Source organism: Seriola dumerili, unplaced genomic scaffold (assembly GCF_002260705.1).
Source record: "Seriola dumerili isolate Sdu_G_001 unplaced genomic scaffold, Sdu_1.0 BDQW01000091.1, whole genome shotgun sequence".
Lineage (NCBI taxonomy): Eukaryota > Metazoa > Chordata > Actinopteri > Carangiformes > Carangidae > Seriola > Seriola dumerili.
The window spans coordinates 3,930,195-3,955,662 of NW_019174346.1; the positions used below are offsets into that span (position 1 = coordinate 3,930,195).

At 41.4% G+C, this 25,468-nt stretch overlaps 2 protein-coding genes across 6 annotated transcripts in view; one reads left to right on the forward strand and one right to left on the reverse strand.

Annotated features, from left to right (window-relative positions):
- Nucleotides 1-22,653, forward strand: part of cltc (clathrin heavy chain) — a 32,676-nt gene extending 10,023 nt beyond the window's left edge. For both annotated transcript variants that reach the window (XM_022745916.1, XM_022745917.1), the window contains 28 exons: nt 2,974-3,242; nt 3,432-3,593; nt 3,699-3,812; nt 4,232-4,405; nt 7,458-7,655; nt 7,795-7,995; nt 8,706-8,858; nt 8,965-9,087; nt 9,930-10,067; nt 10,165-10,329; nt 10,485-10,665; nt 11,263-11,426; nt 12,702-12,827; nt 12,917-13,059; nt 13,300-13,534; nt 13,649-13,771; nt 13,868-14,013; nt 14,109-14,292; nt 14,382-14,574; nt 15,064-15,221; nt 15,310-15,582; nt 15,684-16,001; nt 16,334-16,465; nt 16,578-16,688; nt 16,787-16,957; nt 17,067-17,288; nt 19,509-19,584; nt 21,328-22,653. In XM_022745916.1, the coding sequence (XP_022601637.1) occupies nt 2,974-3,242; nt 3,432-3,593; nt 3,699-3,812; nt 4,232-4,405; nt 7,458-7,655; nt 7,795-7,995; nt 8,706-8,858; nt 8,965-9,087; nt 9,930-10,067; nt 10,165-10,329; nt 10,485-10,665; nt 11,263-11,426; nt 12,702-12,827; nt 12,917-13,059; nt 13,300-13,534; nt 13,649-13,771; nt 13,868-14,013; nt 14,109-14,292; nt 14,382-14,574; nt 15,064-15,221; nt 15,310-15,582; nt 15,684-16,001; nt 16,334-16,465; nt 16,578-16,688; nt 16,787-16,957; nt 17,067-17,288; nt 19,509-19,584; nt 21,328-21,461 (4,787 nt within the window). In that variant the 3' untranslated portion in view covers nt 21,462-22,653. The remainder of the gene's footprint in view (nt 1-2,973; nt 3,243-3,431; nt 3,594-3,698; nt 3,813-4,231; nt 4,406-7,457; nt 7,656-7,794; nt 7,996-8,705; nt 8,859-8,964; nt 9,088-9,929; nt 10,068-10,164; nt 10,330-10,484; nt 10,666-11,262; nt 11,427-12,701; nt 12,828-12,916; nt 13,060-13,299; nt 13,535-13,648; nt 13,772-13,867; nt 14,014-14,108; nt 14,293-14,381; nt 14,575-15,063; nt 15,222-15,309; nt 15,583-15,683; nt 16,002-16,333; nt 16,466-16,577; nt 16,689-16,786; nt 16,958-17,066; nt 17,289-19,508; nt 19,585-21,327) is intronic.
- A 1,066-nt stretch (nt 22,654-23,719) lies between these two features.
- ptrh2 (peptidyl-tRNA hydrolase 2) lies at nt 23,720-25,468 on the reverse strand. 4 transcript variants are annotated; one of them, XR_002665123.1, is made up of 3 exons: nt 24,796-25,357; nt 24,114-24,699; nt 23,720-23,963 (listed from the first exon to the last, which is right to left on the reverse strand). XR_002665123.1 is itself a non-coding variant. In XM_022745920.1 (2 exons), exons 1-2 carry the CDS (start codon nt 25,463-25,465, stop codon nt 24,176-24,178), a joined length of 582 nt encoding a protein of 193 aa, XP_022601641.1. In that variant the 5' UTR covers nt 25,466-25,468; the 3' UTR covers nt 23,720-24,175. The 4 variants fall into 4 exon arrangements, 3 of the variants coding, with proteins under 3 accessions (XP_022601641.1, XP_022601642.1, XP_022601640.1); XM_022745920.1 differs by lacking the exon at nt 24,796-25,357 and adding an exon at nt 25,408-25,468 and having other exon boundaries at nt 23,720-24,699; XM_022745921.1 differs by lacking the exon at nt 24,796-25,357 and adding an exon at nt 25,383-25,454 and having other exon boundaries at nt 23,720-24,699.

The following is a 25,468-nucleotide window of genomic DNA, read 5'->3' on the forward strand; positions in this document are numbered from 1 at the left end:
TTTTTATTATATGTACAAGTGATTTAGAACCCATTTTACATGTGGTAATACTATGGGTGAAAATAATTTCATTTTAATTCACATGTCTTCTCAATTTCCATTTTGAAATCCATGTCTTCTTTCATCTGTGTGGAGTTGTAATTACCCGAACCTGTTGTTGTTTCCCAGCTGTCTTTCATGTTTATCAATTAAAATTACAAACTTAATTTCTTACGGTTCTCTGTGCTAAAGACTGAACATTAGCTTTTGCTCCTACTTCTAGATAATTAATAGGCTGACTTGTAAGGTGTGTGGGAAGTCTGATAGCATCTGATAGCAGCATTGATTTGATTTTACATGTTCCTGATGTTATCCCTCTATCACAAGTAGTCCCAGACGAGGAGTGAGCGGGGTCGAGAACAGACTTTGAGTTACCCATAAAGCTTGAATGTCAGGTTGTGAAAGTTTGAAAAATAGGTTTCGATTTGATCGCCATTAAGAGTTAGGGAGCACTTGCTTTTCAGCAGATCCAAGAGCCCAACATTGTTGTGTATCCATCTGTCTGTCTTCAGCTCTTGGCCCTGCCCCTATCCAACTATTAGAATAACATTTTATGAGTCAAACAAGTTGTGTCGGATTTTTGACTAATCGATCTCCCTCTGGTCACAGTTTGACTGTTATGATGTCTAAGCCCCCCCCTCGTTCTTCAGGTTTTCTTTTAAAGGGACTATATGGCTTTGATTGCTTAAAATGAGCCTTAGGGCATTGATGTGACCACATGGTTTATCCCAGCTAATTTGACTTTATTGACTGTGGAAACCACTAACCAGTCTTGAAAACAGCAGCTAGTTTTGATGTTTTGCAGTGAGGAATTAGAAGGTAGTAACAGGTAGAATGTAATTTTTGTTGTGTTGTTGCCGGGGTGTTAATGGTAAAATAAATTGTGACAGTTTGTGTTTGTGTGAAACTACCTTTCCTCATGTTAAACATATTTATTAAAAGTAGTCAACCTTTAACAACCTTTCTTTGCTGACTGTCCTCTCTACTGAGGATGTGGTACAATGTGCAGTTATAAACTGTGTGCTGAACTTTTATAGAGTTCTAGCTCATTGCTGACAAACATGTGACATCCAGACCTGAGCAGGAGTGAGCATTACAATAGCTGCATTACTGCACACTACGCTGCCAGGGTAAATGTTACACAGGAAACACGTGAGGTTCGTCGCTTTCAGTTTGTACTGGTTAATAATGAAAAATACACAGACTTTTTTTTTTTTTTTTTGGTCCAAAAGTTATTGACTTCATGCTGCAAAAAAGAAGACAGAGATCACCACAGTTTAAAGTCCCAATAAAAACAGTGGCACTTCAGCAATGGACATTTCCTCATCAATCACAGCAAACATGAGCTGTGTGATTATGTTGGAGTTTACAGCTATGGAAGGAGGAACAGGTAGCTCAGCTCAACAGGTATAGCTGTGGAGAGCTTCATATTCATATTGGCTCAAGTTGTAGTACCTGTATGTTCCTCACTCTTTATGCAACGTAAAGTCAGTGTAGACCCTTCCTCCCTCTTTCCACTGCCACCGTCTTCCATGCTCAGTCTACCATAATGATGATTCTCAGCCGACCTTGTCATGTGACACAGTATCAAGCCTTGACCTTTTCATGTAACCACGTCTGAAGGATGGACACAATGCGCACACACACACCTCCAACAACTGATCATTGTTCAATTAAAAATCCCTTTGCTTGCTCTTTTAAATTTTGGCTGCTGCTGCAAGTGGTCCATTCGCCACACCGCTTATTGTTCTCTGATTCCATGGCTCAGTGATGGCAAAATGATCTTGACGGTTGTGCTAACGCATTGGTCTTTGCTTTTTCTCACTTTGTTGATGAGTATTCAATAATGAACAAACAAGGAAGTCACACTGCTTCATAATAAAGCTTGAGCTCACTAAATTAACCCTAACTAATAAAACAAAAGAAATGCAGGTGAGTGAACCTTTTTTGAACATTTAGCCTCTGGTCTGTTATCCAGACGTCACAAAACATATTTAACTTCAATTGTAGATAATCAACCATAATCATTATTGGAAACATTTTCTGTGACTCTTGTCTAAAAGTGCCCCTCCCCTTTAATTGTGCGTCTACGTCTATGTTCAAGTGTTTGACTATTTGGCTCAGATGCAGATGTGTTGGCCTTTTTTGTGAGTTGTTTGTTTCTTGCTTCTACCTTCTGTCTGCTTTGTTTCTCTCTATGAAGGCTGTTCATTTGATGGGGTGGGCCACGTAGTCGGATATGACGATACATGACACATACTGAGTACATTTATTTAACATCTTTAAGGAGCTGTGATCAGTTTAGTTAAATGTATATATTTTGATTTTTACTTCATAATGACTTGTGCTGAAGAAAAGGTATGCATGTATTCAGTCATTCTCACTCTCACAGACCACAAGGCGCACCTGTAACCCTCTGTCTCTCAGTTTTGGTCACTGGATTGTTCATTAAGTTAATACACGTTGAAAATAACTTTCCACTCCATTTACTTATGATTCAATATTCGGCTGGCATTAGGCAGCTCTTCAATTATGTGTTCTTATTGGCCTGCAAATTCATAATGTAGCTTTTAGAATAGAAAAATTGACTTGCTTGAAGTATACATAATTTATACAGTGACACTTTGTGAAGCCTCCCAGAGGTCAAAATTTGATCCACTTGTATTTTTCTATGCCTGTCTCACTACACTTCATACGACACAATTTCCGACTACAGCATGTATGGCATCCCCTATCTATCAGTCATGGTGTCGTTGCCTGATGACCTCTGTGCCATGACTACCAATATTTCAAATTTGAATTTCCCTTGTCTATTAAAATTTGGTGTTCTCGTTTTTCCTATAAATCTGTGTGTGTGTGTTTGAAGACATCCCGTCAGAAACTATAACATACACCTGGGGCCCGGCTCCTGTCCCATTTCTCCCCCCGCTCTAGCCGCCAAAACCCTTCAGATCTTCAACATTGAAATGAAGAGCAAGATGAAGGCACACACCATGACGGACGATGTTACCTTCTGGAAGTGGATCTCCCTTAACACAGTTGCACTTGTGACTGACAATGCTGTCTACCACTGGAGCATGGAGGGTGACTCACAGCCTGTGAAAGTCTTTGACCGGCACTCCAGCCTGGCAGGCTGCCAGATCATCAACTACCGCACTGACGCCAAGCAGAAATGGCTCCTGCTCATCGGTATCTCAGCCCAGGTAATTTGCTGCTCCTACCAAACATTGAGCTCAGTGGTTTAGAATTGTAACATCTGAAACATGTCATCACCAGCATAAGCAGTAGGTAACAGTTTGCATTCATAAGTAACCAAAGAAAAGAAGTTTTACCAATAGCATTGGTTAACCAGTTTGCTTTTTTAAATTTTTTGTGTACTTTGCCTTTTTCAGCAAAATCGGGTGGTGGGAGCCATGCAGCTCTACTCTGTCGACAGAAAAGTGTCTCAGCCCATCGAAGGCCACGCTGCCAGCTTTGCCCAGTTCAAGATGGAGGGAAATACAGAGGAGTCTACTTTGTTCTGCTTCGCTGTTAGAGGCCAAGCTGGAGGAAAGGTAACGGATGTTAATGATATGATAGGGGAAACGGGTGTAATTAGCATTACCATAGGCAAACCTCCCTGAGTCACTTTTTAACTTAAGTTTTCTCTCTTGGCACAGTTGCACATCATCGAAGTCGGGACCCCACCAACTGGCAACCAGCCATTTCCAAAGAAAGCAGTGGATGTGTTCTTCCCTCCAGAAGCCCAGAATGACTTCCCTGTGGCCATGCAGGTATGTTTACGTAATTAAACACCTGTCTCAGACAAAGCTAAATCTGTAGCCTGATAGATCATAAACTGCCATTCATAGAAACATGTAAATGATACACATTAACTGTGGCATTTGCACAGCATCTTTACTTGGGAAAGAAAATGTATTCCCTGGCTTCACACTGAATCAATGGCTTTAGGGAAAGCATTGTGTTCATCGACTTTGACCTGTAGCTCCTAAGGATAAAACTAATTACCTGTCTGTTATTCATCTTCTGTTTTACATTTGTCTCATTGTGTTGTTGAAGACGCTTTCAGGCTGTTTCAAAGTGATCTGAGAAAAAAAGCCTTATTTACAGTTTTAAAAGAAACCTATTTTTTTATGTTTTTAATATAATTAGATTAACAGGCACAATATGTATTTTTTTTCATCCTTGGCAGATAAGCTCCAAGCAAGATGTGGTTTTCCTTATTACTAAATACGGCTACATCCACTTGTATGATCTGGAGACAGGCACCTGCATCTACATGAACCGCATCAGCGGAGAGACCATCTTTGTCACCGCTCCACATGAGGCCACCTCTGGCATCATTGGAGTCAACAGGAAGGGACAGGTAAAAATGTCAACCAGTGCTCACTGTGTGTGCTCAGGGAAATGACATTGATCTGTATCGTGGCTGCTCAGTCTTCTTAATGTCAAAGTATAATTTTACTAATGAAACCAAATATACATCCTTACCTCTATCACACAGTCACAGCAGAACCACTTCTTAATTGATTACCCCTTATGTCATCATCAATCACATGTCTAGCAAATCTGACACATGTTATTGAATGTAAACAAGCGCAACATCAAACATCAGCAGTTGCATGGGGTAATAACAGCGTCTCCATGTTTGTCTGTCATCATTAGGCAAGCCCAGACTTTGCCAGGAGGCATTATAAATAATCCAAAGTGTAGCGTTTCACACAGAGAGGGGAGAGGGTTGTGTCTTACTGCTTTTGTAAAGCTGAACCAGAGAGGAGAACTGGATCCAGCCAGCTGATGAATAATGTTCCAGCCTGGCCACACACCACATGAATTATTAAGTGAAGAGAGGAAAGCTGATCTGAAGCGATGACGGATCTCGCTCTGTGCCGTGGCAGTGAATTGCATATGTGTATTTGTGTGTACACACGTCACATGCACACAAACACATACACAGAGGCAGTGGTCTGGGAGATAATAGGCCACTGTCTAGGCTTCTCAGTACCTACAGTTGAATGGGTCAGTTACCAACAATATTGGTAATGTGATAACAAGAAATACGTCACCACGATACTTTTACCATAATTCTTTTAATCCATTGCTGGTCACCAAGCAAAGCATGGGGCTCACATAAAGAAAAGCTAACCAGATGACTGGAAAGTCAGAAGTGGATTTTATCTAATGTTTTCTCATATTTTTGTTCCTGGTTTGATCGGACAGGCAGAGCAGTAAAGAACACATCAGAAGGCGTTGACTATGTAGCACCAAGTTGTCAAGATATGTGTTATTATGTTACTCAGGTCAAAGTTAATGAAAGGCAAACAATTTGAGAATGAACTTTCAGAAAATGAATAAATAACTCTCACTCAATTGCATGGGCATCAAGTGGAGTTGGTTACAAATGTGTTTACAGAACTAAATGGTGGTTAACCACAGGGGTGTGCTGTCCTGTCACTGTAGTGAGGAAAAATCAATGCAGTCACAGCCCTACTCTGCGGTAAAGTGTTAAGATGTTGAAGTCGGACTGACATGAAAATGTTATTTTTACCCTAAACACTATTAGATTTCTTCTGACAAGTTAGTGTCTGGTATCTATTTGTATCTATTCCATTTCTCCTGAATTGATCCCTGTAGTTGTTATGAAGTCTTTTTTCATTGGGAGCTGTGGACTAAGCAGTACCTTTTTGTGTGTTTGAGTCTTGTGCATCAGGATCTCTGATACTATGACTCAGACTGGGCAGTGTGTACGTGTTAGACCTGGCCTCACATTGACACGTAATGATGATTGCTGCAGATGAACTGCTGCACTTAAACCAAAGAGGAACAAAGGAGTGAGAGAAAGCAACAGAGCCAGAGAAGAAAAAGGGCCCACCACCATTAGCACATGATGTGAAGTGGGAGGTACAGCCTGGTGCCCTCAATCCTCTTAATGCTGGTGCTCCCGTCCAGTCAAATCTCCACCTTATCTTCCACGTAATCGGCATGACAGAGACCTGTGATGTCTGCCCTGCAATTTTGTGTGTGTGTGTGTGTGTGTGTGTGTGTGTGTGTGTGTGTGTGTGTGTGTGTGTGTGTGTGTGTGTGTGTGTGACTTGATACTGCAGCTCATGTGTTATTTGACGCTCGGTGCTCTCTTGTTAAGAACAGCTGTGCTGTCAGGTTTAACTGTTTTTTCCATCAGGTTCCAATCAATATATTTAATTAAATGCCATATTTAAATTTTAAATACTGTAAGAAATTGAAAGGTTTCACTAAATGTATTTACAGCTCTGTATTTTGTCATTAAAATATTGACCTGAATGATTAGGGGATTTTCTAAATCAGCAATTAGGAAGAAAATGTTAGGCAAGGCTTGTGTCAGTATCAAGTCCTTGCTTGTTTTCATTCACATATTTCTGTTAATAATCATCCCTGAATTTAATATCAGGCTTTTCATCTCTTTTTTACACTGCATCCTCCTCCCTGTATCCACCACACCTACGTACTAAGTAGAACACAGAATCTCCATAGGGACCTATTTTTACTCCTTCTTTTCTGTCCATTTTCTATTACAACTACCTCCAATTAGTCCACCCACATCATAGTAAGTAAGTGACCCTGCTTTAGTGGCAGGAAGAATGAGGTCTATTCACCCTTGTTAAAAGCTGGGGTACTGACCTGCTGGGCTTGTTTGTAGAGGGGCCAACACTGCCAGTCTTTCTCCTTCGACCCCTCCCCTCTCCTCCATCCTGCTCTTTCATTCAGCTCATTCTCTTCTCTCTCTCTCTCTCTCTCTCTCGCCAGATCGCTCACAAAAGCCATGCGTTACACTGACCCGCTAATAATACATTTGCATTCAGCAGCCACAACCCAAGGCCAGACAGAGTTTAATGGAGTTTAATGCCGTTGCCTGCAGTTAAATTCAGCTGAGCTTGCTCACTCTAATTTCTGGCTCAGGATGTGAATAAGGAATGTGTTGATTAATGTCAGCATGGTCTAGATGTATCTAAGATGAATTAAGATAAAATAGATCATTCATTATTTCCAGTCCAGAGTGGCCTCTCTGGTTGGCCTTGCTAAAGGTTGTGGGGGAGGGGATAGAGGGGCATAGCATTAGACTAGTGTATATGATAGAAGAACATGAGGGCAGATGGTTTACAAAAATAACACGGCTGGTATGGTGATATGATATTCCTTTCTGGAGTCTGACAGATTGACTTGGAAGCAATATGTTGTTGTAACTCGACCTAATAGACAGACTTAAAACCAGAAGTCGTAGTAGATAAAACTGAACTGACTACAAGCAAATACAGTACAAGTAAATGCGGCATTTTTCATCAGATTTATGCAAAATCTGGCAGCATGATTATCCTGTGTTAACCTTATCAGGTCTCTAGTGCTCTGTACTGAATTGGTCTCTGTATTTCCCTGTAACACAGGTGCTGTCCGTGTGCGTGGAAGAGGAAAACATCATCCCCTATATCACCAACGTACTGCAGAATCCAGATCTCGCTCTCCGCTTGGCTGTCCGCAACAACCTCGCTGGTGCTGAAGAGCTCTTCGCACGCAAGTTCAACAACCTGTTTGCTGCTGGCAACTACTCAGAGGCCGCAAAAGTGGCTGCCAATGCACCAAAGGTACTCATGGGGTTAATCAACAGGTCTAACACATAGTCTGAATAAAAATGTGATATAAGATCCACATGCTCTTCTAGCTTTTGTATTTTATCAGTCGTTTAGATCTGTTCTCACCTTCAGTTGACCTTTCCCCTCTCAGGGTATCCTACGTACCCCAGACACCATCCGTCGCTTTCAGAGCGTTCCGACTCAGCCTGGCCAGACCTCCCCCTTGCTGCAGTACTTTGGTATTCTGTTGGACCAGGGCCAACTCAACAAGTTTGAGTCCCTGGAGCTTTGCAGGCCCGTCCTCCAACAGGGACGAAAGCAGCTTCTGGAGAAGTGGCTGAAGGAAGACAAGGTATTGCAGATCTCTATCTCAGCCTCCACTCACAGGAAGAGGTTCTTCCTGAGCTGCCCGTTTGTTTACATGACTTCCTATTATCTTGGATCATGTGAGATCATCGTTATGTAAGGAGTTTGTGAACTTTCCCTTAGAAACCGTACACTTGGGTGGCGCAAAGCTGCATAGTGGATTGGGGCTGTGATGTCATATCTTTGATTTTTCACTGATTTTATATTTAACATGTAATATTTTTTGTATATTATGATATATGTTATGTTTTTGTAGTACATACGTTTACCATATTTGCTATACATTCTCTTTATTTTGGCATTCTCTCCCCTTGTATTTTCATTGTGTATTTGTTCATGTTTCATTTACTTTTCTTACATACATTAAAAATAACTTGTAATATATATATATATATATATATATATATGTATGTGTGTATATCCAACTTGAATGAAAAGAAAGGATCAGATATACATAAAATGCTGCCTCTATAAATATAAGCATTTTCACTGTATTATTGCTTCTTAATAAAAATAAGCATATCAGCCCATATCGGAGAATATATGTGCCAATACCGATATATCTGTGATAGGCCAATATCGGCCAATAAAATCGGCTCTAATCTAAACAGCCAGATTTTTCACAAATTAAAGGGTTTCATTTTAAAATAGTTCTGCATTGGTTCCGATGCTGATGTTACTTGTCCCTCTTTTCAGTTGGAGTGTTCAGAGGAACTTGGTGACTTGGTGAAGGCAGTGGATCCCACCTTGGCTCTCAGTGTTTACCTCAGGGCCAACGTCCCCAACAAGGTCATTCAGTGCTTTGCAGAGACTGGTCAGTTCCCCAAGATTGTCCTGTACGCCAAGAAGGTATGTCTGTCTGGCTGAGACTGTAATCAAGCTCTTTTAATTTTGCTAAATCCTGTCACTTACGTTAATGATGATGTCAATGGTTTTTTGTTTTTTTTTTCCCCAGGTGGGCTACACTCCAGACTGGATCTTTCTGCTGAGGAATGTGATGCGAATCAACCCAGAACAAGGCCTGCAGTTTGCCCAGATGCTGGTCCAGGATGAAGAGCCACTTGCTGACATCACACAGGTCAGAGGAAGGAGGGAGGGATTTCCAGTGATCCATCAAGAATCCATTGATGTTTTTATGAAGTACTTTCAAATTATAAACAGATAGAGGTTCTTGACATTTATACCTTACTCTTATTGAAACTGGCAGATTAGTGTAGTAGGCTTCAAAAATGATTGCCCTGCAACACAGGGTGTGTTGGGTTGTAGTGTTTGATGTTTGAGTAAGACCTGATGATAATTTCCTGAATAAAAATAAACTTTGCGACCTTGCACAATCCAAGTCTGCAGTTAACAAGTCAACTCTAAACTTTCCTTGAAATTGGACAAAGTATTTGACTGAGTCACATGACACACCAACAACTGTGAAGCTCAGCTATCCTGTAGTATAAAGGAAATGCAGCTCTTGCTTTGCTTCCTGCCACTGCAGACTCTCTGCACTGCAAATGTCAACTGCTGACACAGCTTTCCTTATTGCCTAAAGTGCTGTACTGGCAGGTAACAGGAATTTTAAGAATAAAACATATTGCATCAGAGGCCGTCTTCGATCGTTGGAAGAGGAAATGTGTTGTATTCAGCCAACTTCCACTTTAAATCGTAACTGGTCTTAAAGTTTTAGAGAAGTGTGTGGTCTTCTTGCCTCTCAATCCTGTCAGTGATGCAGAACTCTAGGAGACTGTGGCACGAGTGTTGCATTTATGTTTGTGTTGTTTAGTAATAGCTGTAGTGCAGTAGTACTTTATTTAGTACAAAGAAAGGTTTTGACAAGTAATATTCTTGCCAGCGTTGTAGCAGTTACATAAACATGGTCTCCCCTTCTCGAGAGTGGTGTGACAATGTGTTTCTGTGTCTCTGTCTGTCCAGATCGTGGATGTATTCATGGAGTACAACCTGATCCAGCAGTGCACCTCATTCCTCTTGGACGCTTTGAAGAACAACAGACCCTCAGAAGGACCACTGCAGACTCGCCTGCTGGAGATGAACCTCATGCATGCTCCACAGGTGAACACATGCGCTCATACTTTACTAAAAGGAATTCAATTAATAAAGCTGGGAACCATTTTTCTAACTTTTTAATTTCTTTGTGTCATGGGTGCAGGTTGCCGATGCTATCCTGGGCAACCAGATGTTCACCAATTACGATCGCGCCCACATCGCCCAGCTGTGTGAGAAGGCTGGACTCCTGCAAAGAGCACTGGAGCACTACACAGACCTGTACGACATCAAGCGCGCTGTTGTTCATACACACCTGCTCAACCCAGAGGTAGGTTTCAGTTCCCGACTGAGGGGAAATTACATTAAAACTAGAGTCTATTTTTCTTTCTTGTCAATTTCTTATTGCTTTTTGAAGAATTTTTGATTAACTCCACTGTAGAAACAACCAATGACTTCAACTTAAATTTCCTCCCGCTCTTTCAGTGGCTGGTGAACTTCTTTGGCTCCCTGTCAGTGGAAGACTCTCTGGAGTGCCTCAGGGCCATGTTGTCAGCCAACATCCGCCAGAACCTGCAGATCTGTGTCCAGGTGGCTTCCAAGTACCATGAGCAGCTCACCACACAGGCTCTCACTGAGCTCTTTGAGTCCTTCAAGAGCTTTGAAGGTGAGAGCTCAAACTTCATAAAGGCAGACTGCTCTTTTGATATTTAAATATTTCATGTAATCTATAATCCAGACAATATAAATGTTTTTTTTTAAGTACATAGACACTGATGGCATTCTTGGTCAGTCAGAGAGGCAAAGTATTGAAAAAGTAGCTAATACAGTCCATAAAAGTTAATGTTTTGTGAAATGGGACAATTCGCCTAAGTATTCCTGTATTCAGAGTAGACATTAGATTATCATTTGACTTGTCTCTCAGTTTCAGTTATGCAGCCATCCACCCACATACTTAGATAGATGTCCCCTAACTATCTGTTAGACAAGTAGGTCAGAGCAGAGGCAGGACGATCAATAGATTGTACAGAATGTCCTGGAGGTAAATTAGTGCAGCTCCTCTACTATTACTGAAATAATGGAGCATAAAGGTTAATTAAGAAGAAGAAACTGCAGTCAAGGAGCTACGTTTTAATGTCGATTTTAGATTTTTTTTTTTTTCCCCGGATGCATTACTGATCCATAATGCTGCCATTAGATTGCTGGAGCTGCAGACATGTACGTCGTTTGGGGCTTTATACAACTGACTGTCTTTGTCTCTCAGGTCTGTTCTACTTCTTGGGTTCTATTGTGAACTTCAGTCAGGACCCTGAGGTTCACTTCAAATACATCCAGGCCGCCTGCAAGACGGGCCAGATCAAAGAGGTGGAGAGGATCTGTAGAGAGAGCAACTGCTACGACCCTGAGCGCGTCAAGAACTTCCTCAAGGTAAAGCCGCAGGGACAGCTGCAGTGATCAAACACTGACATTTAACAGCTCTTTTCCTCCTGTATCTGGGCCTTTGTTTCATTTATTATTCCCTCTCTGTTTCAGTCTGTATCTTTCTGTTCCTGATCAACACTTCTGCTTTATTTGCTGTTACATGTTACAACTATGACCATTTTTCTGAATTTGATTCCATGTTAAGGCAAAACATGCTAACATGCTACATGCTATTGCAATACAAGAAACATTCACATTTTGACCCTTCCCTAGAAATGGATTAGAAAATTAATACAATCACCAGCGGATCCCCAGCAATTTGTGTACAGGCATATAAATACACGTGTTCAACCAACCTTCCTGACAGCAGTCAATTATCTTTTGTGCTTTTCCCCATTGTCTTTGGAATGGCAGGACATTAATCAGGTAAATCTGTCCCTCCTCACAGTACAGGACATCTCCTGTTGTCTTTTTTTTTTTTCATCCTTGACCCTGAACTAGGCACAGGATTGAAACTGGGATTTGTATGGAGGTGTTTATTGTTTGCTCATACACCACAATCCATACACCCACTGGGGTGTACCAGAGCTCTTTACATAGTCTTAGTCATTCATTGGATGTTTTCTGTACGACTGCAGTTAATGGTGGACAAGTCCAGGCTCCATATCTCCATAATTGAGAACAATTAAGACATTCAAAGTGTGTGTGTGTGTTTAGTGTGTAGTCCCGTAATACAGGGTCTCCGATCCGTGCAGCATGTTGTTCAGTAATATTGAAAAGGTTCACAATCCCAGTTTGTTAATCCTGTATCAGTGTGGATGGCAGAAGCACAGCAGTGCATTGTGGTAGAGAGGACTAATGGTCAGTGCTGCCTCATGGTGTCCTGACAACTTGCAGCTCTCTGCCTGTTAAGGAGTGAGAAAGCTACTTTAGGATATGTAGAGGTGTTGTTCTGTGACTCTAATGTGAAGCTCACTAATTCAGCATCCAACCATCCTCTAGACGTCCATTTGTTGTAGTGGCAAACCTTTTATTTTGTTTCCTCCCTTGATATTGTATCATGTCATTTTTTGAAGGTTAATGTAGCTGGGAAATTACTAAAAAAAATTAGTATTGAGTTTTTTATTACCAAAATAGATTAGTTCTACGTGCCGTGGTAAAAGGATCACCCCTGGTGCATCAGGTTTGGTTGACGTTTTGTGGTTTGAGTTGAGGTGTTGATGTTGGTTAAAAGATCTTGCTGACTGTAGTCGCTCTCCCTCCACTCTGTGTGACTAACAGGAAGCCAAACTCACCGACCAGCTGCCACTCATCATCGTCTGTGACCGATTTGACTTTGTCCATGACCTGGTCCTCTACCTGTACCGCAACAACCTGCAGAAGTACATTGAGATCTATGTTCAGAAGGTAAGGCAAATTCACACATTCAAATTACTGTCATGGTGTATCCTTACATTACAGACATAAGCTAATGAGACGGATTGTTTGTGTTTCAGGTGAATCCTAGCCGTCTGCCTGTTGTTGTCGGCGGTCTCTTAGACGTGGACTGCTCAGAGGATGTCATCAAGAGCCTGATCTTGGTTGTCAGGGGACAGTTCTCCACTGATGAACTGGTCGCTGAGGTGGAAAAGAGGAACAGGTGCTGCACTATTCCATCTAAATGTTTCAGATCAATACATGTTTGTAAGGAGTATCAAGAGATGACAATGCTTTTAAAATAAAATTGTTAATAAAAAATTTTAAAAAAGCTACAGTAATCTGAATTCAAGGTATCAAACCTAAAACTGATCCCAAAAAAAAAACCTGTATGTTTGACCTGTGCTTCATCCTGATCTGAGAGGTGATGTTGGCAGTCAGAGTGAATCTCTTTGTTTTTCAGACTGAAGCTGCTGCTTCCTTGGCTGGAGTCTCGCATCCATGAGGGCTGCGAGGAGCCCGCCACACATAATGCCCTGGCCAAGATCTACATCGACAGCAACAATAACCCTGAACGCTTCCTGCGGGAGAACCCGTACTATGACAGCCGCGTGGTGGGAAAGTACTGCGAGAAGAGAGACCCTCACCTGGCCTGTGTGGCCTACGAGAGAGGACAGTGTGACCAGGAGCTGATCAATGTGAGGATGAAGTTTTGTACTTGTACTTGTATCTTAGTATTAGTCCACCTTCCTTTCTTGCTGTTCATCATTTAACTGCCTTTCCTATTGTAATTTTTCTCTTTTTCACATCAGGTCTGCAATGAGAACTCTCTCTTCAAGAGCCTGTCTCGCTACCTGGTCCGTCGCAAAGACCCTGAGCTGTGGGCGAGCGTGCTGCTGGAGAGCAACCCCTACAGGCGACCACTGATTGACCAGGTAAAGTATACACGAGGCATGTTCCAATGTTCCATCTCATACAGTCCTGGTGCCTGGTGCTTTTCTAATCCTCTGTCCCCTTGTATCTGCTCTCAGGTGGTACAGACAGCACTGTCAGAAACCCAGGATCCAGAGGAGGTATCGGTCACAGTCAAGGCCTTCATGACCGCAGATTTGCCCAACGAGCTCATCGAGCTGCTGGAGAAGATTGTATTGGACAACTCTGTCTTCAGTGAACACAGGTCTTTAGCAGTAACATATTAAAATAAAATAGTTTTCAAAACCATATTGCAAAATTGAAGTGTGCTCAGTGTCCTGTGTCTTCGCTTTCCCACAGAAATCTGCAGAATCTGTTGATCCTGACAGCGATCAAAGCTGACCGTACACGTGTGATGGAGTACATCAGCAGGCTAGACAACTATGACGCTCCTGATATCGCTAACATCGCCATCAGCAATGAGCTATTCGAGGAGGCCTTTGCCATCTTCAAGAAGTTTGACGTCAACACCTCTGCTGTGCAGGTCTGTCATTAGCTCTTAAACAGCTATGCTAATACCTTATTGACCGAAGAAGTGTTGATCCTCCATGTTTTTTCTTTCTGTCTCCCTAGGTGCTGATCGAGCATATTGGCAACCTGGACCGGGCCTATGAGTTTGCAGAGCGCTGCAATGAGCCAGCTGTGTGGAGCCAGCTGGCTAAGGCTCAGCTACAGAAGGGCCTGGTTAAGGAGGCCATTGATTCCTACATCAAAGCTGATGACCCCTCTGCATACATGGAGGTTGTACAGGCTGCTGATAAGAGCGGTAAGGAGATTTGTTGAGCTCAAGCAAGAAAAGATGGCAGAGAAAAAGAGCAGCAAAGTTGGTTGACATTAAGGATTTTTCACATCATTCTGTTTCTTAATTGCCAGCTCCAAAATTCTTTAGATGGATTTCCAAAACTTTGCAGAGCATGGTGGGAAAGAATACAACCTGACTTACTGTGGACTGATCAAACACTACGAACAGAAGGCAGAGTTTTAGAGAAAGCAAAGCAGTCAGTTTTTTTGCCAATTTAGTTGAAATCAATCAATACGGAGCACATCGGCTTTGTTGTGGAGTTTGTCGTTTGAGTTTTTTCATCCAGGAGTATTTGCTGACAGTTGCAGCTAGTGCAGCAGTTTTTTTTATTAAAAGTATACACTATCATCATAAAATATAGTTGAGGCAGAATTGCAGATGTACCAAAAGAGAAATGGATTCATGTGAAAACACCAACAGCATAATATTAATGTCCATGTCCATGTGTTTCAGGTAACTGGGAGGATTTGGTCAAATTTCTTCAGATGGCTCGTAAGAAGGCTCGTGAATCCTACGTAGAAACAGAGCTCATCTTTGCTTTGGCCAAAACCAATCGCCTGGCAGAACTAGAAGAGTTCATTAATGGACCCAACAATGCTCACATCCAGCAGGTTAGCCTCACTCTCATACAGTCCTCTGTCAATCAGCTGTCAGGTCAACAAAACAAAACAGTATCTCATAACTGAATCTGTTCTGCAGGTCGGTGACCGCTGTTATGATGAGAAAATGTATGAGGCAGCTAAGCTGCTATACAACAATGTCTCCAACTTTGGTCGTCTGGCTTCAACTCTGGTGCACCTCGGGGAGTACCAGGCTGCTGTGGACGGCGCCCGTAAAGCCAACAGCACCCGCACCTGGAAAGAGGTGTGCTTCGCCTGCGTGGATGGAAAGGAGTTCAGACTGGCCCAGATGTGTGGTCTCCACATTGTGGTGCACGCTGATGAGCTGGAGGAGCTGATCAACTACTACCAAGTAAGAAGGAATTAAAGGCATTTTTGTGTGCAACTTCAACAACTTAGCCCACATACATGAACACACATAAACATACCCCCCCCACCCCTCTTGTATCACAGGACCGTGGTTACTTTGAGGAGCTGATCACCATGCTGGAGGCCGCCCTGGGCCTGGAGCGCGCTCACATGGGGATGTTCACAGAGCTGGCCATCCTTTACTCCAAGTTCAAGCCCCAGAAGATGAGGGAGCATCTGGAGCTCTTCTGGTCCAGAGTTAACATCCCAAAGGTCCTGAGAGCAGCAGAGCAGGCTCACCTGTGGGCCGAGCTGGTCTTCCTGTACGACAAGTACGAGGAGTTTGACAACGCCATCATCACCATGATGAACCACCCAACAGACGCCTGGAAAGAAGGACAGTTCAAAGACATCATCACCAAGGTACAGTTTCATATGAGGTCGAAACCATTATATTTTTAATAACATGTTGTTATTATATTTTAATTATTTTTTTACAAGCTATATGAGTGTGACTGCCTGTATCAATCTTTTCAGTTGGAGTTACACTCATGTTGTAGTAGTAAAACATATGATGTATGTTACTACAGTCTAGTTTCTCTGGTTTAAGTGTGACTTTATGATCATTATAAAATACTACAATATAAAAAAATTATAATCAGCATGTCTCATATTACATTATATTTTCCCAATCCAATGTTTATCTTTGTTAAATGATTGTTTGTAAGACTTTGTTTCCTCTTCTCCCTGTGAAGGTGGCCAACGTGGAGCTGTACTACAAAGCCACCCAGTTCTATCTGGAGTTTAAGCCCTTGTTACTGAATGATTTGCTCATAGTGCTTTCCCCCAGACTGGACCACTCCCGCGCTGTCAACTTCTTCAGCAAGGTACATTTTAATCTCTTGTAATGATAAAGAAGGAGTATTATGGAAATGTCCTCAGTTTGTCAGGATTGTGATGATGATGATGATGATGATTATTGTACATGTGTGTTCACAGGTTAAACAGCTGCCTCTGGTCAAACCCTACCTGCGGTCAGTACAGAACCACAACAACAAATCAGTCAATGAAGCACTTAACAACCTCTTCATCACAGAGGAGGACTATCAGGTGAGATCCTTTGACAGCGCCACAGTATTTTATTAAACCTTTTATATCTCAGAAATGTCATTATTATTTTTATTTGATATTCATGTCACTCATGTTAGGCACTGAGGACATCAATAGACGCCTACGACAACTTCGACAACATCTCGCTGGCCCAGCGCTTGGAGAAGCACGAGCTGATTGAGTTCAGGAGAATCGCTGCCTACCTCTTCAAGGGCAACAACCGCTGGAAACAGAGTGTGGAGCTCTGCAAGAAGGATAAGCTCTATAAGGTGCCAGTAATGGTTCATTAGCCAGTAGTTTTCTGGTGAATATTTCAGATGAACTGCTTAAATTGACTGAGACTATTCCTGACCCGTCCATGCTCCGTCTCCCTTGCAGGATGCCATGCAGTATGCGTCAGAGTCCAAGGACACAGAGCTGGCGGAGGAGCTGCTGTCCTGGTTCTTACAGGAGAACAAGAGGGAGTGTTTCGCCGCCTGCCTGTTCACCTGCTATGACCTGCTGCGGCCTGACGTGGTGCTGGAGACAGCCTGGAGGCACAACATCATGGACTTTTCTATGCCATACTTCATTCAGGTCATGAGGGAGTACCTCAGCAAGGTGGGTCATCTGTGTTCTTTTCAGGCTGGAGTTCAGTGATCTCAGGAATGAATCGGTTTTGATATAAATGCAGGCCATATATATATATATATGTATATATATGTATATATATATATATATATATATATATATATATATATATAGCTTTGTACCACTGCTGTCATCCTGTCAGAGAGGATCAATACAAGGGTCACAGTTTTTGAAATATACAGTGGTTTTCCTTTGAATCAAGTCAGTATCAGACATACTCAGAATCCTGTCCGATGCCCTCCTGTTAACCATCTTGTTGAGTTTTCCTCCTTCACCTTTTTTCTTTTATGGGGAAATATTTTTAATTTTCTTCTTCTATGCTGCACCTCTTCTCTTCCAGGTTGATGCGGTTAAGGAACAGGTGAAAGTTGAAAGCTCTATTTTTGATCTCAGACTATTTACCTTGGAAGACTGCGGCCTTGAGTGTGCATGGTTTTAGCTCTACCACGCATTACACTCTCACCTCGACACAAGTCACTGAGGCATCTCTCAGGCTGACACAATTTAATTGTAGGGCAACGTGGTAGATCTGCAGTCTCTATTAAAAAAAACTGTAGCAGTCTGCTGCGTTAACAGCATTAATATTATTTCTAATGAACTGAAGTAAATATAATACTTGTCATGATGACCTTGATGACCAACCACAGTATCTCTTAAGGAACCCCTGAATATATTATTTTTATTATAACTTTAGTCAAGAAACATGTGCAGATGAAATTGGCTTCAGGATGGGACAGTGATGAGGAACAAGTGAGGAATAAGATGATACTTGCAGTAGATGAGAAATGATTGTAACCTAGCTAACTCACTTTGTGTGTCGACAATGTGAATATAAGGTGTGTGTTGTGCCACTTGTTAAGTAACCACCCTTCGCCCCTATCCCCTGTTTTAAAGAACTAGAACCTGAAGCAGACTGCAACAGATGTTAAACCACAGGTCCATAAAATACATTGTACAATACAATACATTCTACTCAGTGGGTTTGTTGGAGAAAATGCACTTAACGCAATAGCTTTAATCACAGTTGTTTTACATTCTGAATGAATTAAAATTTCAACCATTTAGTTGTCAAGCTTCAACAAGTACAAGAAATTCTCTTACTTCACTTAAAAGTGCATTTCCTCTCAGTTAATGACACTGCACAATATGAAGCTGAATGTGTTTGTTTTTTTGTTTTTTTTAAAGGTTGATGTGTTTTATTGTATTAGCTGGTTACTGGCACAAGCATGTGTTCAACGTGTATTGCTGATATATAGCAGCAGGCTGTTCTTTGTGCCTGGCTTCCTGTAGGGAGCACCTGGCCTGAGACTCACCCTCTACCCTCCTCCTCCTCCTCCTCCTCCTCCTCCCCCTCCTCCCATCCTCCTCCTCCTGCTCCTGCTCCTCCTGCTCCTCCTCCTCCTCCTCCTGCTCCTCCTCCCAAACTGCATCTCAGTGCTGCAGCCAGTGTAACACTTAGAGCATGGGACAGTGAAGTATCAGCTTGTTGGAATTGTGTGCAGAGAACTCAGATTAAAAAAAGAAAAAAGGGGCATGGAGAACTGATTGATGAATTCATATAATACGTGCACTGCTGATCATCTCTTACATTTAACTCTAGAAATAATTTGCATCCAGGTGCTGCTGCTTTCCCCTCAGCACATTTTGCATATTGTTGCATCTGAATTGCTGCCTGAAGAAGTTCTTTTTCTGTGTTATTGAAGAATTTGATATTTCTGTTGTTACTGTCAGGCAGACCACCCAGGCAGTTCTAACATAATGAATGAAAAAGATTAGTTTAAGTTTCTTTTTTTCTCATTTCTTCTTCAGTTTCCTACCACTTAGCATTACTAGTTGGACTTCTATGCTTTGCATTATAGGCACAAGAAAGGAGTTGAGGACAATACTCATTAATGCATTATTACTGCTATTCAGTACAAAATGTAGGAATCTGCAGCTGCAGATAAAGTGTGAAAGGCTTAAGCAAATAGTTCTGGTTTACCTGAAACCGTCTTCTGTTCCTGTCAGTTGGGTTTTGTTTTGTCCTGCGTCCCACATGAGTCTTCTACTTGTCAGAAAACCCATCACAGAATAGTAAACACATATATTGTATGTTTAACTGTTTCTAATTTTTTTAACTTGTATAGTTTGTTGTTTACTTATTAAGTGGTCTGGATTCATTCTAACTGCTCTTATGTCTTTGCCTTGCAGGTAGATAAACTAGAAACCTCAGAGTCCCTAAGGAAAGAGGAGGAGCAGGCAACAGAGACGCAACCTATTGTCTACGGTAACAGTCCTCTAAGATTAATGACATTAATGTGCATTTCACTGTGATCAAGCACAACAGGCAGCAGCCTTCTTCCACACATGACACCTCTAGGTCCCTTAATTATCCAGGGTTCCATGCTGTCATTGAGCTTTACAGAACTTTTGATTGAACTGCTGAAAACTTCAAATATTAAACCTGCAATAACAGAGTTTTTTAGCCTTTATCTTTAGCTTTTCTTTTAGCTTTCAGCTTTGTTTTTGGTCTCTTTTTTTCCTGAGGGAAAGATCTGGCTGTTGTAGCTGCTTAATGCACCACTATGTTCACCAGCCAGTCATCAACAGTGCTGACCAGGCAGTGTACAGTGAGGTTTGAGCTTTTTCACAGAAAATTTGCTGCAGTGACCCAAAAGGTTGAGGGCTGGACCGCAAAAACAGTCAGCAGAAACTCACTGTAAGCCGCTGTAATCAGTTTCACACTGTCACATTGTTTTACAGTCATTTGTTTGTAAAAAAAAAAAAAAAAAAATCAACTATAAACAGTTTAAGTATTTCTCTATAACTTCTCTATAAATATTCATGATTAAATGAACAATCAGAGTTAAAAAAAAACTTTCAGGTTTTATCTCTTAAGAGTTAAATACTCTAAAACCCAGAGAATGTGCTTTATCAGGGCAGTTTGGTTGATTAGGTTCAATTAACAGTGACCAAACAACACACATTCTGTCATCAGATTCTGATTGAAATGTTGCTTCATACAGAAATAGTAATATGTTCAAATGAGCCCTGTCCATTTCAAGGACACTCTGTTGACCCATGCATAACCTATCGTTTCCCGCTTTTCCAACCCTGCATTTCATTCACTCACCACTATGTAAGAATATCACATGAGTAACCACATTTCTTATGTTCCGTGCAAACATGACGTAAAATCATATGTCATAATTGGGATATGGATAATACTGCATGTGTGCAGCTATGTCTTCGGCTCGAGTCATGTAATGAGAGTGAGTGACCCACTGAGCCTCAACATACATGAAAATAGCGTCTAGTTTCAGTTTCAGTTATCCAGTAGACGAGCAGCATTGAAGTACTTGTTTTGTATCTGTTTCAGTGACATGTAGCAGGTGAACACACCTCTACAGTGCTGCTGCTGTCCGTGTGGTATTTTGTTAATGCAGAGGTTCAGGAGTGTCTGTCTAAATCTTCTTGCTACCAAAGAGTCACACTGACATCCTCTCTCTTGGTTTGCACTGAAAGTTGTATAGTTAAGGAAAAAATAGAATTAAAATAAATATTGTACTATAAAACATGGTCACAACAGCCCGAAGTGAAATAACAGACTCTTTGTAATTTAGATCTTTAAAGATACAGAGGAACAATAACCTGATTATGTTAAGAGTCATACAGAGATAAGAAGAATCAGGTGAAGTTCAACATCATATAGTATGGTTAAAACCAGGATAAACATCAGACAACAACAACAGACTAGTGTGTATGTAAAGATACTAATTGACACATGTAGATGGCATGACACATAACAGAAGTTGAAAAGAAATTATAAAGTATTATGAAAGTATATATATGTATATATATATATATGAATTATATAATTATAATTGTCATAAAATATTGATCTCGCCGGAAAGGATGCTGGGATAGGCTCCAACCCCCCCCGCGACCCTACTAGAGGATAAGCGGTAGAAAATGAATGAATGAATAAAATATTGAATACTGAAACCCTCCCCCTCTCTCTGTCTTGCAGGCACACCCCAGCTGATGCTGACAGCAGGCCCCAGTGTACCTGTGGCTCCTCAGCAGCCTTACGGCTACGGCTACCAGGCACCTGCAGGATATGGTCAGCCAGCAGCTCAGCCAGGCTTTGGCTACGGCATGTAAAGACCCCACCCCCTTCTCTCCACATGTAGGCTGGAGCGACCATCCATCCATCTCCCACAATCCTTCACCAGACCACTTCTGTCTCTCTGCCCTCTACAGGGAGCTCGGGATAATGCCGGCAAACCTTTTTTTTTTTTTTTTTTTTTTTTTTTTTTTTTTTTTTTTTTACAGTTTTTTCCCCTTTTTAAACTGTCATGAAGGACTCAGTTTTATTTCTGTTGTCAAAGAAAAGATTGAATCACAAAGATTAATTTTCTCACATTCCGTGTTGACTAGATTAATTTTCTTTTGTCTATTTTATTTGAATGGGAAATGGTTTATGTACAATGGGGGGCTTGTGGGAAGAGCTAGTCCTCTTCTCAGTATAAAAAAGGTCTGTTGTGAAGCATCTGATTTGCACTCTGTAGTGAGAAAAAATTAATGTAGAACCTCTTCCTTTTGATGTGTGTGAGCCGCTTCTTCTGTCCGACTGTAAAATGCATTTAATTATTGTATATTCAGACACAAAAACTGCTACTATGTTCTTCTATATTTGAACATGAGACTGCCGCTTCCATGACCACAATCCTGAAACACTACGTTGTACCTGTCCAGTCCCACACACGCGCTTCAGGGCTAATTCTTGAAGAAAACCCAAGAGAGTATTTTACATACGATTGTCAGGAAAGTTTGATTCTTTCCAGCAAAGCCTATGCAGGACTCTCCAAACAAATCTGCAGTCAGATGACATTGCCATGTGCTTTAATTACTGCTCTAACATGGGACCATTCCACCTCAGGAGGGACTGCAGACCTGTTTGTGTTTGACAAACAGGCCCCCCTCTTTATGCTGCGGTTTGTTTCTGCTGGATATTATTTTAGGTTACTGTTATTAAGTGTGCAGGAGAGATTTCTCACACTTGATTCTCCTCACATCCTGTGGAGAGTTGCCTTTAACCTTTTCAGTTCACCCTTTCATCCAGTTCAGAAACAGTGTCACAGACTTGTGGTAATTTGAGGTTTTTATCAAAGGCTTGCGTGTATACAAGAAATCAATCATTAACTCCTTTGAACTTATATTCTTATCTAAATTACCTTAGATTTAAATTGTGCACTTAAGAAACTTGATTGTGCATAATCAGGATCATAATGAATGAAACAGCGGTTGTGTTTTCCACTTAACAATAAAGGCTTCTTGTTTGTCAAGAACAGTCTGATTGTGTCTTACATGAACTATTTTGTAGCTTTCCGTCCAATGAGTTTACTGCACAGTGCACGACCAACTCCCAGAAAAGGGAAGTGAGGTCATGGTTCTGAAATGAATGGTAAATAGTGAGCAGAGCAATCATAGGCTGTAAAGTGTATGAAAGAGGTTGTTTGTGGTCAAATGTAACATTGTACAGAACAATGCGATGATACACTCAGAATTATGACTTCTCCATTTCCAAACATAGTGTACCTGTGTGTAACTGCAAATTTGCAGGGCAAAGGTTGAACCTGGGAAACAGATCATCCCAGGAAATGTGTTATTGATTTTGTATAGCTTTTAGTGAAAGTGAATGGGAGATGGTGTGCAATCTGAGACCGGTGCTAGTTATGACCTCACCATAGCTTAAAACCACTTCAGCAGTTTCACACCCAGAGGTTTTAAAGACCTCACTTTTTGAACATGCTACTGATTCTACTCTAACCTTTAAAGTCCCTCCAGTTTTTGAAGCTGTACTCTGGTGTTGGATTGTATTCTGTTGTAACATGTTCCTGTTGCTTTGCCTACCCTGTGTCACAATACATTCAGTTCAGTATCAGCTCAAGAGTTATACAAGACTTACTTAATACAAGGATGTAGCACGAGCACCCTCTGATGGTACAAATGAGAGGGTGCTACAAGTAAAGCAGACTAGAAAAACATCTGGTCTGGTGAGTTTAGTTACCCCCTATATTGTTGTATCACATCTCAAAACAGCTGGAAGATAGTGATTAATGTTTCTTTTAGAGGAGAAAAGTGAAAACAATAAAACAATGTGGACATAACTCAGGTGGAGGAATTCTTTCCTATTTTCACTTGTGTTAAATGTACAAACTACTACACAAAGTTGTAAATAATGCAGAATTTGAGACAAGGAAAAATAAGAAAATGTCAGTTTCACAACAAAACGCAAATGACATCCAGTCATATTGCAATATTGATATTACATCCAAGCAGCTCTACTGCTGCAATACAGAGTCATGTTACATCTAAGTGTTCTCAAGTACTAAATACTTAATATAAAGAAAGACTCATGAACTTTCAGAATTTATTTTGTAGATTGTGATTTTTATCATGGAGAGAACATATTTTGGGATCATAGCTCGGTATCATTTTGCAGTGCTGTGATTCTGAGACCAACAACAATAATATTCAATTACTGCTTTGCTGTTTATATTTGACACAATTCATGTTTATCATCCGTTTCCTGTGAGCATCGTGTCTCAGACTGGTTGGCGTGGAGGACAGCAGCATGACTGTGTTTATGCCAGGTCATAGCTTTCAGAAAAGAAGAGGAAATACACATTAAACTGTTATTACTGCTATAAAACCCCCAGAACTGCACAATAAATTCAAGTAGATGACATGTAATTGAGTCGGTTGTTCTTATATAAAAATATAAACTCATGGTAGCTCAAGTTAGTTTACTTTGCAAATGGTTTTAACAACAAAGAAATTGTATGCAAGTCCAACAGGTGCAAGCTGGAACCCTAGTAGAGCTTCAACTCTCCACTAACACTATCAATCAGATCCGCTGGGCCTGGACCAATACCCAGCACAGTGCGAGACCCAGGTGCAATTTGAGTCCTTCCTGCATCCTGGATCAGGCTGACAGGAAGCCCTACTTCTTTGGCGTGACCCAACAGATCGATCAGGGTGTTCTCATCGGGGACCTTCACCACCACCTTGGGCTGGCCGCAGTACTCCCACTGTTTGAGAAGCTCTGGGTTCCTGCGCTGGACCTGCTTGTAAGCTGATACAGCAGCATGGGCGCATTGGGCAGCAACCTTTCCTTTGCCCATCTTCAGGTCATTACGGACCACCAGAATCATCTTGAATTCGCCTCCTTCTCCCATCACACTTGCCTCACTGGTGCCGTTCCCCATCGCCGCCATGATGCTTTTGGATGCTGGACGGAAGCGTCCCCGAAGGTGCCAACCGAGGAACAGCCCACAGCCCACTCCTGCTACTACACCCAAGCTCAATGGACCATACAGCAAATCCATGTTTAAACCTGCAAAAACCACAGTACAGGATAAGTGAAGTCACATATATGAGGATGTTTGAGACAGCAGCATCTTCATCTTTAAAATTCATTCTTGAATCCTACCTTCAATATATAGCAACTGACAAAACATGGTCCATTCAGTAACTGTTCTGGAGCTTTCCATCATATCACATTGTCTCCTCCAGTTGTCATTGAAACGTAAATGTTCAAATTTCCATTTTTCTGTATTTAATGGACTTTTCCTCCATTTTGGCTTAAAAACTGAGATTGAATTCATTCGCAGGACCTTCACAAAAGCCACTTTGTTGTCAGCTCTTTAAAGTTATTTGACCCAACATTATGTTTGCAGAACTGACTTCACAGACTCTGACAGACAAAGAAAGGAACATCAAGCTCATAAGCCACATACGGTTATTTTCTTTTAAAGGTTTTGAGCTCATTTTCGTGCCTGTATTAACCACTTGGATAGTTTGTCTACACACAAGTGATTTAAGACTCACTGACAGCAACTTCGTTGGCTAACAAGCTAACTAACTTCAAATGTGAAACTAGCCTGGCTAACGTTAGCTCCCTTGCTACAAGCAGGATGGTTTACTCTCTCTTCAGTAGAGTAGATATCACTTTACCAACAAACATTCATAAATTTCATAGCCACGCTGTGTCAACATGGTTCAGAGGATTTAATTTACTTGCTGTTGCTCTGGTTTCTCATACCTGCGGGGCTACTCGACGCGCTGGCGGCATGAATGACGCTCCCGGCTGATTTAGTCATGGG

Bases quoted from the DNA above. Each gene is read 5' to 3' on its own strand.
- ptrh2 (XM_022745919.1), bottom strand. From the start codon at position 24,970: ATGAATTCAATCTCAGTTTTTAAGCCAAAATGGAGGAAAAGTCCATTA. The intron at 24,700-24,795 runs GTAGGATTCAAG...TGGTTTTTGCAG, and splicing joins TCAGTTGCTATATATTGAAG to GTTTAAACATGGATTTGCTG.